At 41.0% G+C, this 16,874-nt stretch overlaps 1 protein-coding gene across 3 annotated transcripts in view; it reads right to left on the bottom strand.

Annotated features, from left to right (window-relative positions):
- ift172 (intraflagellar transport 172) overlaps positions 1 to 16,874 on the bottom strand; it is a 29,504-nt gene that overhangs the window by 7,396 nt on the left and 5,234 nt on the right. For 2 of the 3 annotated variants that reach the window (XM_067481426.1, XM_067481424.1), the window contains exons 15-35: positions 15,935 to 16,047; positions 14,487 to 14,654; positions 13,583 to 13,719; positions 11,648 to 11,755; positions 10,914 to 11,013; positions 10,451 to 10,543; positions 9,979 to 10,056; positions 9,064 to 9,312; positions 7,738 to 7,816; positions 7,432 to 7,552; positions 6,851 to 6,995; positions 4,794 to 4,883; positions 4,483 to 4,580; positions 4,049 to 4,184; positions 3,774 to 3,890; positions 3,018 to 3,160; positions 2,583 to 2,676; positions 2,322 to 2,386; positions 1,667 to 1,847; positions 1,366 to 1,475; positions 450 to 579 (exon numbers count right to left, since the gene is read on the bottom strand). In XM_067481426.1, coding sequence (XP_067337527.1) covers positions 450 to 579; positions 1,366 to 1,475; positions 1,667 to 1,847; positions 2,322 to 2,386; positions 2,583 to 2,676; positions 3,018 to 3,160; positions 3,774 to 3,890; positions 4,049 to 4,184; positions 4,483 to 4,580; positions 4,794 to 4,883; positions 6,851 to 6,995; positions 7,432 to 7,552; positions 7,738 to 7,816; positions 9,064 to 9,312; positions 9,979 to 10,056; positions 10,451 to 10,543; positions 10,914 to 11,013; positions 11,648 to 11,755; positions 13,583 to 13,719; positions 14,487 to 14,654; positions 15,935 to 16,047 — 2,555 coding nt within the window. The remainder of the gene's footprint in view (positions 1 to 449; positions 580 to 1,365; positions 1,476 to 1,666; positions 1,848 to 2,321; positions 2,387 to 2,582; positions 2,677 to 3,017; positions 3,161 to 3,773; positions 3,891 to 4,048; positions 4,185 to 4,482; positions 4,581 to 4,793; positions 4,884 to 6,850; positions 6,996 to 7,431; positions 7,553 to 7,737; positions 7,817 to 9,063; positions 9,313 to 9,978; positions 10,057 to 10,450; positions 10,544 to 10,913; positions 11,014 to 11,647; positions 11,756 to 13,582; positions 13,720 to 14,486; positions 14,655 to 15,934; positions 16,048 to 16,874) is intronic. The other variant, XM_067481425.1, reaches the window with a different exon arrangement.

Consider the following 16,874-nt stretch of genomic DNA (forward strand, 5'->3'; position numbering starts at 1 on the left):
TATGAAAATGATCCTGAAAGTAGCAAACAAACAGCTTTATGTTCTGCTGTGACTCCTACAGTCTCTGAAAGTTTTCTAAGCTGCTTTAGCACCATGTAGACCTGCATGTATACAACTTACTATTCACTAACATCCATTTTCAACGGCAATCAGGTTATTTTTTAACCATTTCTGTTGGAAAATAGTTTATTTCTACACGGTCTTATGTGTGATGAATTCACCAAAGACTGATTTCTGCCAATGATTCAAAAGTGAAAAAACAAAGAACTGAGTTACAACTAAGAATTGTCCAATTGTCTAATGATGCCTCATATTTATTCTGACCCCAAGGTTAAGACCAACCCTCATAAATGACTCCTCAAAATTCTTACTGATTATATTTCAGCTGCCTCTGTCTGCTGTTAACTTTTGTGGAACTGACTGTGAATCAGTCAGTTGCAGACGTTTACCTTCATCCAGCACTTCTCCATCAAAGCCAGGTTGGAGTCGTCCTTCACCTTCAGGTAACACTCCACAGCCCGGGAGTATTCACCTGACTGCTCCCACTCCCGAGCCTGTTCCAGCAGACCCTCCACACCTCTGAGACACCACACACACAAATGAATTCATTTCATTGGATATTAAGACACTTTCACAAATACATTGTCAAATGATCAAAGCATCTCTTTTTTTTTGAATCCTCAGGAATATTTATTTGCACATGCAACTGAAATTTGCTCGTGGTTTGTGGATCCTTACAAACAACAGGAAGCCTTTCACTTTAACTGGAGCCTGAGCAGTGAACTCTGCAGCAATAATTTAGTGTTTTCTCCCTTTAACCTTCTTCCATATTCGTTTCTATTGGTAACTTCTGATGTTTTCTCCCACAAGTCATTAAAGGGGGAGAAGCGATGGGAGGATGATAAGAGCTGCGTGCTGCTGGATTTCTGGCTAACAAGCTTTTCCTCGTTGGGAGTTTCAGTTTTGGAAAACACACGAGCGGAGTTTTAATAAAGTATCAAACTGACTCTGTGCATAGATTATACTGGTGGCTGAGTGGGGAGTCTGTAAAATGTTCATAGTGGATTATGTGGTTCCCCTCTGGATTTTCAGCCATTTATTAATAACATAACAGGATAACTGCGGCACAAAATCTAAAACACACTGAAATATTGTCCCACACATACCAAAGGTTTGATCTGTAGTTATTAGTCTGAGTCTTTTAGCAGCTGCTGTTAGTACAGTTAATAGAAGCCCCAGGGACGGTTTTACTTTCACTTAAATCTGATGGTAAATGCACTCAGAGCTTTACAGTTCTAAACTAAAATAAACACATCATCTGCAAAAAGCCTGCTGACGGATTTGACTTTGTGGCCTTTATCTCACCGCACTCCCTTCTTGGAAGTCTCCTTCTCGTACTCCTCCTGAAGCATGGACAGCTTGTTAGGTAGATACTCTTTACAGATACGTATGGCATCGCTCCACATGTCTGCGTCCTGATAAAACAAATATGCAAAGCATATGGAATAAATAAAAGATCAACTGATCATGAGGCAGATCCTCAAAGCCTATGATTTGAATATAAAACTAAGGAATATTAAAACGTCCTTGCGTTCACTTCAAATTCAGATTCTAAATTCAAGTCTTTCCTTGATTTTTCTAAAGCCAGTTTGGCTCTTGCAGTTACCTTGTAATATTTAACGGCCAGTTCGGGTCTCTGGGCTCGGAGCAGGAAGGCTTCAGCCTTCTGGAAATCTTTCTGTTCAAAGCAGAACTTGGCTTGGCCCACCAGAACCTCAGACACACTCTCTGGATCGTGGCCCTCAGCCACCCGCTGCGCGTTGGTCCAGTCCTTGTTGTGGACGTACCTGGAACAGTTCACACACACACACACATACACACACACATACACACAAAAAAGTTATAATTTATAGACTTTCAAGTTCCAGGAAGTTGTCACGAACAATAAAGGGTCATAGCTGACTTACAGCAGAGGCAGCCTGCAAAAAAAACTTTAAAAATATATGGTACAATTAGAGAAATGATCAGCAATAATATTAAACAGGTTACTGTGTAACTTCATATAAGATTTACATGCTGTATAAGCACCTTTATGGCTAATGTGCTAGCAAACATCTTTGTATGTTAATATTTTAAATGTCCAGATGTTCTGGAAAACAGCTGTATGGAGCAGCAGAAAACAATGTTAGAGCAAACAAGAGCTGAGATTTAACCACCACAATGAATGTACAGGCCAGACAGGGAAACAATGAGCTGAAAGTGAGTTCTTCTGAACAGCTGAGCTAAATGTGTCAGGACAAACCATCATCTCATGTACTCACATGAAAACGGCTTCTTTGGGTTTTCCTGCTTTGATGAACTCAACTTCGGCCTCAGGAAACTTTCCCTGGAAACGGAGACAGTGACTAAATTCAGCAGAGTCCAAACCATTCAGGGTCATAAGGATGGAAACACTCAAGAATTATTGAATTCATTCCAATAATTCATTAAAAGCATTAAGATAAGACACAGGACTAATGATTTGGTGAATACTGCAGATCACAACTCCAGTTACTGTTCGCAGCAGGACTGTGGTGGATTACCTCATCTTCCAGGTATATGGCATGTTTAAGGTGGATCTCCGGTATCTTCTCCTTACATGAAAGCCGGGCCAAGTCAAAGGCAAAGTCAAATGAACTGGAGACAAAGGGCATTAAAGAAAGTTAGGTTTTAATTTACAGGGACTTCACAACCACAAAGAATTAGGCAGCTCTGAGGGCAAAATGGGGTCCAACCTGGCACTAGACAGGTGTCTCTATTAAAGTCCCTAAAGTGGACGGTTTGATGGATGAATGACCTCAGATAATAATTTAGCCCAGAAAATCCTGTTTGGTGTCTTATTCACTATCATGACTGTGTGACATAAGGACATACTAAGGTTAAACATTGATTCTTTTCCCATCAAGCTGATAACATCTTTTGAAATATCTGCATCTTCACATGAATTGCACTGAATGTTATGTTGTGGTGAAGCTCACAAGTTATTTGAAGCAGATTCAATGGCGAATTCCACCAGGCCAAACTTCTTCAGCAGCTTTACGGCAGCCTCTCCTCCCAGACTCCTGGCCCACAGGTAAGCCACCTGCTTCTGGGCACCAGCCCCTCCATGGCTCTTAGCCACCTGACACACACACACACACACAAATATATGTGTAGATATTCATTATAAAGGGCTCCTACACCAATGTGTATCTATTCCCCAGCCACAGATAAATCCAGGGAAAAACACTTAGCGGAAACTACAAAGTTGCTCTGCACTCTCGACTCAACAGCAGCAATAAACCCTGTCAGTGGGGAAGCACAACAATGATCTGCACCAAAAGACAACGCTCTCATAAACTGTATTATAATTTAGTGCCACACAGGATAAAACTGTAAATGTACTTGGTTTATGAAGGAAGTTAAAATAAATACAAACTAAAGCAGTAACACCTGATGGTAATTTTGAAGGACATTTTTTAAAATGTTTCTATGAAATAAACAAACTTAAACTTAAAATAAGGATTCAGGATAATAATTATTAATTAGTTAAAGTGATTGTACTCATCCCTCCTGTTAATACAGGCCTTTATCAGGTCCCAGCAAAAGATGATCAGAGCTCAAATCCACAGTGCAAAATGTATTTAAAGGTTTATAAAAGCAGCTATACTACACTCATATTACAAAAACCTCTTAGAAATGGTACTAGTACATGTTCACACCAAGCAAGTATAAATACATGTGAGTGTATGTACCCTGTATGCATCGTCCCACATATCATTGACTCTGTACATGTGGACAGCAGACTTCCAATCTTCAGCCTCCATGAAGTGATGCTCAGCCTCTGAAAACCTGGATTCAGCTTCCAACTCCTGCAAGAGAAACACCGTCACCACACACACACACACACACACACACACACACACACAGATTATGCACAAAACTGCACAATCTAGCTTTGATTCCCTGTATACAAATTAAATAAATGCACATAAGTACATTTATTTCTGCCGATCACACTGTGTCATACCTTGGCCAGATGGAGGTGGGTCTCAGTCAGCAGGTCGGGGTGATGTTTGGCCACCAGGCGAATAACATCATCAAACATGCGGTTCTTCTTGTACATGGTGATGGCGAGGTCGGGCCGCTTTACCGTGGCAAACAGCCTGTATGCAAGCACACGCACACAGTATTAGTGGATAAACCGTTAAAGAGAGGACTTTGAAAGACTTGAGCTCACAAGTTTAACCCTGCATTAGTAATCCAGTAACAGAAATGATAGAAAGACACGAGTCAAAACAGGTCTGGAAATGAACACACACTGTTTTTATTATTTCCCTTGATGTAACGGAGGTTTGAGAGAACTTCAAACACAGTCGTGTTAGTTTGCCTCGCTTCATTTTTTAATGCTTCCGGCAGCCAATGATTAAATAAATTGCTATAAATAAAGTGATCTGCATTTACCTCTCAGCCTCTTTGAACTTCCCGTCTCTCTCCAGCTCCTGAGCTCTACTGATGTACAGAGCCATAACTTCCTCCTCTGTCATACACTTCAGTGCCAACTGCAGAAAACATGCATCAAACGAGCAACAACCACCTTAATAATATGTCAGTAATACGTGGGGCTGGAGCTCATCTGTTGTTACATCATCTACACAACTTCTAATGGAATCTTTTTCTGCAAGTGTCATTTTGGAGCGAGAAGGAAACAAACCGCAGACAGAACAAGGGGCATTTGTAAATGTGGACTTTGTGTAGTTTGTGTTCAGACTGACCTTGTGAGCCTCCTCCCAGCGTCCTGCTGTGGTGTACATGTCTATGGCATCTTTAATGTGGCCTCCTTTCACAAACAGCTGCTCTGCCACCTGCAGGCAATGACCACAGGAACAGAAATAAACAGCCCAATATGTACTGACGAAAATGTATAATAAGACATGAAAATCACAAATGAATATTCCAAATTTTTAAACATCTTGTGACTTTAAAAAGTTTGTGACATCTACTCGAAGCCCAAGATTACAGTGAAATGCATTTCTGAGGGGTTCAAATATTGAAAAGCCCGAATAAAAAGAATTAGAGAAAAGCTGCTATTTCTGCTAACAGCAACATAAAGAGCAGAGATTGATTTGTTGCTGAGAGAAGGAAAAAGAAGCATCCACCAGTTCAATCTGAATACAGGCTAAACTTATTTCATCTGTAATAACACAGGCGTCAAACAAATGCACGAGCTGCTTGGTTCTGATTAAAACGCGTTTAGTCACTGTTGTCGCTGCAAACTTTTCTATTGAAAACACAGGTGTGTGTGCTTCTTTCTTTGTTTTAGTTTGAACTGAATTTCACTTTCCTGCAACTTTCCCAAGTTGGAGAGCAAAGAGCTTGTTATCTTAATTACTTTCTGTGAATATGCCCATAGAGCAAACAGACTTAAATAGCCTGCTATTTTCAGAGGCTGGCAGTCTGTGGAGGCTGTTTGGCTCAGCTGAGCTCATCAGAATGAGCACAGCACACTGCACGTCGCCACCATCGCCTCTCTTCCCTTTCTTTGTATTTATACCAGACTTTGTTTCGTTCTTATTTTCAACAGGCCTGTATTTCTGATATATATCTATATCTATATAGGCAAATATAAAAACTACTGCCATCGCTGCCAACACACCCTGAGCAAAGAGCCAGCACTGTTCTGCAGAGGCTGCACTAAAGTTGATCCTGAGTTGAAATTTGTTCAGGATTTGTGTGTGTGAGAGTGTGTGTGTGTGTGTGTGTGTGTGTGTGATGGGTGACTGTACACATCTCTGGCAGATGTGCAGAGATTCACAGCCAGTGGCAAAATGTCACCGTCCCTGTGCTTTGTCCCTCTGGCTGTCTCTGTCTCACTGGCCTGTGTGGTGATCAGGGAGCAAATCCAACCTCAAGGACTAACCTACATGCAGTAGTGTTGTACAGTTGGGTGCAAAAGTTTGCATCCCCTATTTTGAAACGGCAAAAAGAATAAAACAAAGAAGCTTTTAATTAACACACTGAGCTGCTACGAAGGATCCGACATCAGAAGTTAGTTTTAGTGGGCGTTCAGGGTTAAGTTTGCCTGCTGATTACAGACACATTTGAAAAGCATCCATACATCCAGTAGACAACGAGCAACACGATCACTGATTTTGTATTTCTGGCCTTCTGACAAGCAAACGTAGGTTCAACTTGACTTTCCTTTTTTTTGTCTCCATCTCTTACCTGATGCTGCTGCTGCAGCTTAAACAGTGCTGACGCACAGTAGAAATGAATCAAACTTAACAATGAGATCAGAGATCCCCAAATAATCTAAAGTGATGAGGCAGGTGAACATTCTCTGTGGGTTTGTCACATTAATGGATTTTCTGCATGGAAATATTGTTTAGTGCAGCTTTAACAACTAATGTTTGAGTTTACATTCACTTAGTGAATCCTCCTACGCTCATTGTACATCCTCCGCCACACACAGACACACACACTCTACTCTGAAGTGGCCTGTAAGAATCACAGAACAAATATAACTTCAAGTGTAACTTTAACCACGTGTACATCAGCTGATCTGTAAAATGATCACAGATATGAGCCAGAGACACTAAGTACATTCCAGTGAACAAATGCCGATGACTCTGGCAAAGTGAGAACCAGCATGTTTCTGTTCCTTTAATACATCACGGCACAAAAACAGCTTTTCTGGAAATGTTTTTATGAATTGTTACATTGGTGTTGGTTTCCAAGGTGAGGATGCAGGTACAACCTCCCCTTCATGCCCTGAACATTTCTTCTCCTTAACTTTTCCCTTGTTTTGCTCCAGTCCCCGCCTCGCTCTTACCTCATAGTCCTGCAGGGAGGCGTAGTACTGAGCTATCTTCACATAGTATTTCTCTGCTGATGAACCGTCTTGCACCTCCAAGATGTGGACAGCTTTCTTCCACTGACGAGCTGCGATGGCAGCCTCGATGGCTTTGAGGGAGCAGCTGAGAAGAAGACGACACACAGTGTTCTCAGTGAGTGTTCTCACCTTCAGGGCAATTGTGGTGCAAGTTAAACTTAAGATTAAAGTACAGATTAAAACTTTGCTGGCAGTACGAGGTGTCAGCATTAGTATTTTTAAAGCCTTTTTTTCTGTGGACAGTTTTTGCAGCTCAGTCAAAATTCAGTTTCAGAGAAATGTTTTAACTTGGAGAGAATAGAAATCTGGCTGCTGATACCTTCTTTATTTGGTATTTTTTGGACATTAAAATAACCACATTTACAGACATTTATCTCTTCTCATCTCTCTGCTATGGTCCTGGTGCTGATTTAAACAATTGTTGGCTCTGTTGGATTGTTTTTGTGTGTCATCATTCCTGCTTTCCATCTGTCCTTTGTCTCTTTACTCCTCTCATCCCGTCTCTCCCCTACACTACGTACCCTGCTTCAATAAAGTGGTTGATGGCAGCCTCCATCTGTTTCTGCTGGACCAGGTAGTCTCCCCACGCCTCTTCCAGTTTGACTACCTCAGCAGGGAAGGCGAGGCGAGCCAGCTCCACGGCTACAGGAAACAGGAAGGAGAAACTTTATCCACAGATGCACTCAACGATACACCTGAATCAAGGTGATGCTTTTTTACCTCAGATCAGAGCCGTAGATTTGTGGCAATATACCTCAAACTTTCACAAAATCATGAATTGTTGGGAAACAGATATACATGTACATGCTACATAACAATTTCTGTACCTTTACTAAAGGCACCTCCTTGGCAGTAACACTCCAAAGCTCTTTGGTTGTTTCTGATTTTCTCATACAGATCTCCAGCCTGCTCAGAAGACACAGAGATAAATACATTTTTAAAAACAATATATGTTATTTTAAAGATCAGACAAATCAAAGACTCAGACACTTATAATATTGGAAAGTCTTGACTTTGATGTTGCTCACTGTCGAGTATATAGTCGGTATAGACGCGCACTTATGTAGAGTTCTGGTGTTTGTGCTGTGTATTTATATATATATATATATATATATATATATATACACACACACACACACACACACACACACACACACACACACACACACACACACACACACACACACACACTCACTGGCCACTTTATTAGGTACACCTGCAAACCGTGTGTTTTTCTTATTGCAGACAATAGTAGGCTATGACTCGATACTGTTTAGCAGCTTTCTTAAAGGCTGTATTGAATGTAAGAACTAACTGGACAAACTCAGCATTTCTTCCTACGCTGTGATATTCGAACATACAGACAATGACCTTCCTATAATCACAATTACTGCATCAAATATTTGACAAGAGATACTTTCAGAAGGGGCTTCTGAAACAAAGTAATTTAGCCCAAACTCCAGTGCCCATTATATGAAATCCTCCCCCCACGTACTTCCTCAGTGATTCATTTCCATCCTAATTTCAACTTGTCCAACTCTTTCATTCTCTAAATTATTCTTCCTTTTAGCACCAGGCTTGACCCAGAAAAACAGCTTCATTAAGATGGATTTCAGTGGGGAGGAAAGTTTTCTTGTGCAGTGTTTTAAATAATAATCCCAGCAAAATGCAGGAGAGAACATGTTCCCCTTTGCATAGTGGAGAAACTATACACAATGTTACAGTGACGCTGTACATTAGTAGCATCCATATCAGCCTTCAAACACCTAAAATGATGAAGCTATCCACCATCAGGACACCTCAACAGATTTTGCTCCGAGGCTTCGTTCTCCTTCCAAGCCTCGTTCTCACCTGTTACATAAACACAGATGGCTATAAAAAAAACAAGAACTCATACAATCATCTCCAGAAAAAGCTACAAAGAAATAACAGACAGATGGCAGGAGACAGAGTGTCAAACTGAAAAAATACAGAAAACTGTTGTTCCTCTATTGATTCCCCTCTACTCCTGGCATCTGTTAGAAGAGAGGAGGAAGACGAGGCATAAAAGGAAAGACTTGAATGAAGGTAGAGTTAAAGGAAAGTAGAGGAGGAGAGAAATATATTTTACTACTTTACATTGGAAACGCACAGACAGAAGTGATTCCACTCACCCGCTCATAAAACTCTCCCTTGATGAGACTGGCAGCGATGCGACTGACAGCGTCTCTGTTATTGGTGACGTCTGGCTGGCTGAGGGCAAGGCGGGCAGCTTTAGCAGGGAGACCAGCCTTTAGGTACAGGTTGATGGCGCCCTGGAAGTCTCCCTCCTTCTCCTTCACTTCTCCGGCCTTCTCGTCTTGACACGTCTCCATTAACCAGCGGTAGTAGTTCACACGCAGGGTCTCCAGCTCCGGGTGGCCCTAACGTTGTTGTTGGGGAGAGCGAGGTTATGTTTAGTCAGAATCAACTCTCCAATGTCAACCTTAAGGTCTGGATAACTGTGGTGGGCATCATGACACTTCTGCATTTTGACATTTGAAAGAATGAACAAATGACAAACAAACTGAATAATCAATGGTGAAATCAATAAGTAGATCTGACTTTAATGAAATCAGTGACTGTTACACACTGCAGCCTCATGATTGTTAAACAAATACTCATTAATTCATTAATGCTGAGGGCTGACACATTTTAATTTCAGAGTGAGGTTTCAAAGCAACAAGAACACGATGAAGCTATAATCAAGTCAGTAATTTATGTTTTGACGCCTCGAGAAGAAACACATGAAAGCAAGCAGCATTCCTGGTATAATTAGACCTGTTCTGGATCCCTTTAGCAAACTGTTGCAGTCAGAAATTGCACAGATCCAGGACCCACATATAAAGTATATACTGACAGCCATTGTGGAACAGAGAAGCGTGGTCCTTGGTGGGCTCCTGCCATCAATCGGTTCTGCAGTAATAGCTGTTGTTTCAGTAACTGCTCTACACGTCTCCACAACATGTTTCTTAAAATGAGAAACAACAACCCAACCGTCCTCAGGAAAACTGTGTAATTACGAGGTAAAAGTCTTCATTGACGGGTACCTTGGCTTCAGCCACAGCAATGCAATCGTCCCACATATGGAGATCCTGGTACATCTTTATGGCTTCATCGATGGCATTCTGCAGGAAAAAGCAGATATTAAACACTCAGCTTAGTGCTGCACAAACACCAGTCGACTCTTTGGACTCCTTGATACAATGTGTCAAATCAAGATCCCTGCTCACAGGCCAAGTATCTGATCAGCAACAGATGGTTACTAACAAAAACTGATTAAATAAAGGGAACTAAAAGCTAATTGGATCTTTTTTAGACATATCAAAAAATGCATATTAAATAATGAACAGATAACCAGATTGTTAGAATTGCTGAGTTTTTGCAGCATCGGGTTTGTTGTAAAACCTGAACTAAAATTCTTTAGTAATTAATTGCACAAGTTAAAGGGTACAGAGGCGGATTTGAACTTCCACGCTGTCTTTGTACATCATACTGAACACAGTGGGGTTTCTGACCTACCTGCTCCATGTAGTGCATCTCAGCCAGCTTAAAGTCCTTATCCAGGATCGCCACGTTAGCTTGGACTTGGTAGAACATTGTCCCGTCTCCTGCCTACTCAGAAGAGACACACAAGAAAAACATGGCACTAAGGAACAAAATGCACTGTACAAGACAAATAAGGGAATAAATGGAAATGTTCTCATTTCTTCCCTGAGATTCAACTGCAATGAATTTCATAAATATTGATTCCAGTGCCATTTTTTTGTCTCCTGTGCTCCAAATTCTGGTTTTCATCTTCCTCGATGAGAAACATGAATATTTAAATCCAATATTGAATTATTCAGCTTTTAAAAAGCTGTTAGTGTAGAAAACTGGTAGTTAGCCATTAATCCAAAAATGTTAGAATTTCTTCATAGGTCTTTATCTGCTGTCTGTCTATATAGTATGGTCTGTGTGTGTGTGTTTGTGTGTTTGTACACACTGATCTGAAACACACCATTTCCTGGGAAACTTTGTCTGCAATCTGGTTGGTTTGGTGGAGGAAACGAACAGTTGAGACGTCACCTAATGCAGCAAAACACCTAGAAACAAGACAAAACAGCAACCACATGAGGAACATGAAGAGAGTCACATGGTCGAAGGAAATACTGGTCAATGCTGTGGAAAACGATTCACTTAATGATCGGAGATAAATTCCAGCTTTTGTCTAATTAGCCTTTAGATGAGCTGCACAGTTGCATCAGATTAATGAACAAGTCATGAAAGAAAAAAAAGTTTTAAAACATGTCTTGCTTCCCACCCTCATTAACATCTCTTCCAACCCACCCCAGACAAAATCGTTTCTTTACCCGATTTATGCAAATCAGCCTGATGGCTAACGAACAGCGTATGCATTATTAATGGCGGAAACGTTTCTCAAAACAGAGAGAAATAAAGATAGAGAGAGGTTGAAAAATGCATATGATGTGTATGAAATTAAAGAAAAATGTCTTTGATGATTAATGAAGTTAGAGGAGGAGGTCAGGCAGGGACACAGCATGTGTGTGTCTCTAAAAGTGGGCTTTTCTTATTGCAGGTGATGAAAGTGCCCTTGTTGTCTCCTCTGTCTCCAGTCTCAGAGATAAGACTGACACAGAATGTAATTAACTCAGAGACATGGACATTAGTTTAAAGGGCTTTGTGTGTGTTAGTGTGTGTGCGCGTGTGTTTGCTGACCTTTCTGCGATGTGCAGCTGCCGTGCATCAAGAGCCAGCTTGCTGAGTGTCTTCCACATTGCTTCAGTCTCTGGTGACATCTCCAGTGTCTCAAGGAATGCAGAAGCTCTGTAGATGCACACACACAGGCCAAAAACAAAGATGTCACAGAGCATTTTCTCCACTTCTTCATGTCGGAGATGCAGTGTGACAAGCAACATGAGAGCATTTGTATCCTGACTACAAACACAAACCAGCAGCAGCATCAGACTTGTGTATTCATTACACAGACCTGGGTTCAAACTACAGTTCACATCTGCTCTGCTTCAATGCCTTCGGGCAAAATCTGAGGCATAAGTTATTCAAGTCAGTGGCAGGGCTGACACGGTGTCCTGGAGGCTGCAGCCATGTGTTTTCCACTTCCACGTTTACACATTTATGGATTCATTAAATGCTCTGAAAACATATTTTGCTGTTGGAAGGGGTTGGAAGGTCGTCAGAGAAGCAGTTCAGACCAGGAAACACAGTCTGGGTCATAGAGGAACATTCTGAAGGACACGTTAACTTTGTCCTTTTGAGGGGACAGTGCTGGACAACACAGGAGGGTCAGAGAACAATTCTTCAGCTTCTTCTTTCCATTTGAATTAGAAAACACAGCATATCAGGCAAAACGTTTGATTAGTATTCCAAAGTCCAAAACTCACCAAATTACAACCCAAACAAACTGGTTTTGATGATTAATTTTTGTCCACACGCCTAATTATGATTTCCATGCAACTGAGCTTCTCTTCATATCACATTTATGAAAATCCAACCTGTTTTTTTTCTGTTATGTCCTATGAGTCATAAAGGCAAAAACCTGTTTGCTCCAAACTTAATAAGTTCCACAATTTTATTTCTAACCATGAAGATAATCAAACATACTGTGCATGTGCACACGTCCCAACTCACACAAAAGTTAGTTTTATTAACACTTAACGTAATATCATAAATTAAATAATTAACTCATATTTTGCATCATACTGCACATACTAACAACAACCTAACTGGAAAAGGTAAAAACAGCTTAATAAGAGCCAAAACTGATATTAAGCTCAGTAAATAGCAGCCAGCAGGTGGAAATGACCATCACACAGAACCACACAGCAGGTGATGCAGCCTTGATACTGGTGCTAAAGCGGAGAGAAGCTGTGGAACATCATCGACTGCAACAAAGGCAGAGACAACGCAGGTAAGGTGACATAGTAAATGTCCTTGATCTAAGGACTGAGGACTGCTGTAAATGTTACAGCATAACATCTGTGAGTGGCAATTTAATCAACTGAAATGATTAGATCATTTACATTTCTATTGAAATCCACATTTTAGAAGCTTAAAGGTTTTAAAGCCACAGCAGTTAAACATAGTACCTGTATGTACCTGTCCCATGCAGCACTGCAGGGACTCAAGATAATCCCACTTTAAGGTGTTTGTAAATGAAATGTCTTAAGTGAACTTTGATAAGTTTTGGGACTAAAGGCGTAAAGACATCTTGCTGCACTGGTGGTCAATTGCTAACGAGAAAGACAAGTAATGAAACTTTTAAATGTTTCCACAAAAAGAGTTCAGAGCCAGAGTGAAGAGTTCAGCTGCTGCTCCTCCTAAATGAGAGGTCAGACATAGCAATTTCAGCCTCTGATAAGGAGACTCCACGAGAGGATCGTTTTGGAGGCGTTGAAATCGCGGCACACTAAGGCCCTGGATTCTATCTCCCAGCTGGCCTGGTGCTGAGGAAACCCTTAAGAAGACCCGGAGGAAGCTGCTGAATAAAAGGACATCTGGCCTGTTCTGCTCGCCCTGCTGTCACAGCCACTCTGACCCAGAAAAGCAGTGAGTCCATGAAGACACGGACGGGTGTTCAAACTTCACAGCATTCATCATGTCAGATGTTAATGTGAGTGGTGGGTCCGAACCCACCTGTCATAGTCTCCATCATCGATAGCCGTACCAAACTCAATGAGGCCTTCGTCCAGTGTGTACGTCACCGTGTTGACCCCCTCCATCACAATCACATCCGTCTTTCCGTCAGCTCTTTCTAGATCCACAATGTCCCCCTGACGAAAAGAAGTTACACCAGCTTCATTTGGATTTAGAGCGAGTGATGTTGCAGTGTTGAAGTATAAAGTACAGTTACACGAGCAGCAAACTGTATTTTACTTGAGCTTTTTGTTTGATGCTGTGAAGCTGCACTTATTTCACAGATTAAGATGTGAATTATTAATACACGTTATCAGCTTTGTATAAATGATGATGATGTTAGAGAATAAACTTTTAAACACACGTAAAATAATTACAACAAGTTCAATTTGACCAACCACAAAAATACCATCCAACTTACTGCACATTGATGAATTAGTACAATTAATCAAATTATATAAAGCATTATAACACAGACAGAGAACATTCTGGATCATTTTAGATACTGTAAGTACTTTTTACTTTTACCGTGCGGTACATTTATTTCAGTCAAGTATCTAAATAACTATTTCAGCTGACCACCGTGTTCACCTGCATGTTCTGGAAGGTTCATTTGCGTTGACTCATTCCTTTGTCCTTCTGTGTGAACTCGGCTGTGAGCTGAGTGGTTAAAAGGCCAAACACAACCTGTAAAGCCTCGTCAATCTGATTGACACCTGCTCTGCTGTGTTTCTCTTTTGCTGAATAAACCTCAGCATAAATATCATTTGTAAGCTGCATTTGCAGTTTTTGCCACCACAGACCCCAGTTTACCTTTGATTTTTTTATGCCTTTTTAATGCATTTATGTAACCTGATAGACGTGTTTCGTTTTTTCCACACACACAAACAGGAAATAGTCTCACCTTGATTGGGAACATGGTGATGCTCTCTGGACTGTCGATACTGTACCAAATGCAGAGGTTTCCCCTGTTTTGGGCGACCACCACATCGCTGCCAGGCACCCATTGGACATAGGAGCAGAAACTCAGCAGAGTGGTCTTCACACAGGTCTCTATGTCATAGAGATGGAGCTGAGGAAGAGGACAAAGAAGGTACAGACATCCAAATCCTTAAAATCACCCTCATCAAATACAATGTTGTTAAAAGTAAAGTCCAGTGTTTGGAGACACAATGGAAAGTCTGATTATTCCATAGGAATTGATTGAAGTAGATTTACTAAAACTTGACACCTGCTCAATACGAGACCATTATTGTCTTAGCAACTGTAGCTACCAGCAGAGACGGTGTTTGCTACAGATCTAGTTCAGTCCAGGTTCCCAAGCATCTTTTTGCACAGCAGAATTTCCAAAAGACTCAAGGCAGAGTTTGTCCTTGCATTCGCTGAGACACATGTACACAATGATTGTCTTCATTGTCCCGTTCTCTGTCTCGGAAAGTTCAAATTCCCATCAGCATGGCTACACTGCTTTGTCCTGAACAAAGCTGATTAAGGCCTATCAGCTCCATGTGAATGTTCTTGATGAGTTGAGATTATGTAGATTCTATAAGCTACAGTAGCTCCCGCAGCACTTAATATGTACGCGTGTGTATGAGAGGCTGCCCGCTGTTGTAATCAGCTACCTTAATATCTCCCGCTCCAGCATTTTTAATAATGCTCTATCTATAGTTTCACCCTGGAGTTAAACTGGCCAACTTTAAATGCAGTGAGTAAGAGCAGCCTTTAGTCCAAGTTCATTTAAAAGCGTGTTTAAATCTTAGAACATGAATGTAAAACGGCACTTTTTCTCAGTTCTCACAGGCAGATTGTTGAGGTAAAGGGTCTGAGCCAGGTGCTTGTGGCCACACTGACAGAAATGGGGGAAACTTTTTCACACTGTGTTGTCTTGTGCACACGAAGCTTAGAATTTGATTATTTCAAAAACGACATAAAGTCTCTGAGTAAAAGTATAAATTCTATGATCAGTTATGAATGAGAGATAATTATGCTCTGTGTGTTTGACATTGTTAAGAAAAGTGGGTTTTACAAATCTTATTACCACAATAAAAACATTTTTACATTAAACCTTTCTTGGTTAATTTATGGCTCCTCTGTGGTAAAAATGATGAATCAGCCGTCATTCAACCTGGACGACGACACACACTCTCACGTACACACACACACAGGGCATGTTTGGGGGGATGGGAGCAGACAGAACTTGAAACATGCTCCTGACCTTTGTGTATGTACTGTTCTACTTTACTTACTGCTGTACTAATCATTGTGTCTATCATCTGCTCTCTCTGCCTTTAGGCCTCAATCCCCTTGTTTCCACTCTTTCAATCCCTCAGGGTGCTGAGGTTTCATTCTCACCCTCAGCTTCTTGTCCCTGAACAGCAGTTTGCGTCCGGTTTCGTTGAGCTCCAGCCAGTCAATCTTGGAGTCGTGGCTGATGGTTCCCAGATTGTAGCCTGCAGCCAAGTCCACTGTGGGCAGAAAAGAAATGGTGGGTTAACTGAACAATGGATCCGGCTAAAATTGGCCTTTTATTCAAGATTAGATATCAGCCAGTCATTTTTTAATTATCCACGATTGTATCGGGCACAGTGAGCAGTTTCTGCACTTTAAAATCAAGTTGATATCAGTCTGCAGATATGTGGACTGTATTTTTAATTAAAACTGGATATGGTCCACTCAGGGGATGGAAATGATACAGTTTAATGGATTATTTATTGCAATTATTGTACTTGTAGCAGTTTAGGAGTTTGATCTAATGGTCAGGAATGACAGGCAAAGGCGTGACTAATGTGAAAACTACAGTATCTGTGTGGTTAATAGACAAACTCAGACATTACTTAATGATTCATGGAAATAAAAACAAACTAATGGCAACATCATCAGCATCCTACAATTTTCAGATGTCCTATAATGACTTAGAAAAGCTGCAGACCCCACACAGCAAAATGTTCATCTGTAAGAGTTGACAGGGCTGTTGATCAAAAGTGGTGACTCACTGTTACTTGTTGAGGTGCTGAGGATTCTTGATCTGAAAATCCACTTAGCAAGCTGCTCAGGCCTTGAACCAAAACTTGTCATCCGCTAAAGATTTAAAACTGCAGTTGCCATTAAAGGTTGAGGCTGGTGATATGCTAGATTTTTCAAACAGCACATTGATCCTACTAACAAATCCAGAAACAGCTCATTTCTCACTGCACCACAGACCCTGACAGTGTGAGGAAATTAGTGAGCCATGAAAATAGAGATCGTGATGCAAAGGTGTTAAACCCTAAACTGAGCATATCTGAATTTAGAC

Source organism: Channa argus, chromosome 17 (genome assembly GCF_033026475.1).
Source record: "Channa argus isolate prfri chromosome 17, Channa argus male v1.0, whole genome shotgun sequence".
Lineage (NCBI taxonomy): Eukaryota > Metazoa > Chordata > Actinopteri > Anabantiformes > Channidae > Channa > Channa argus.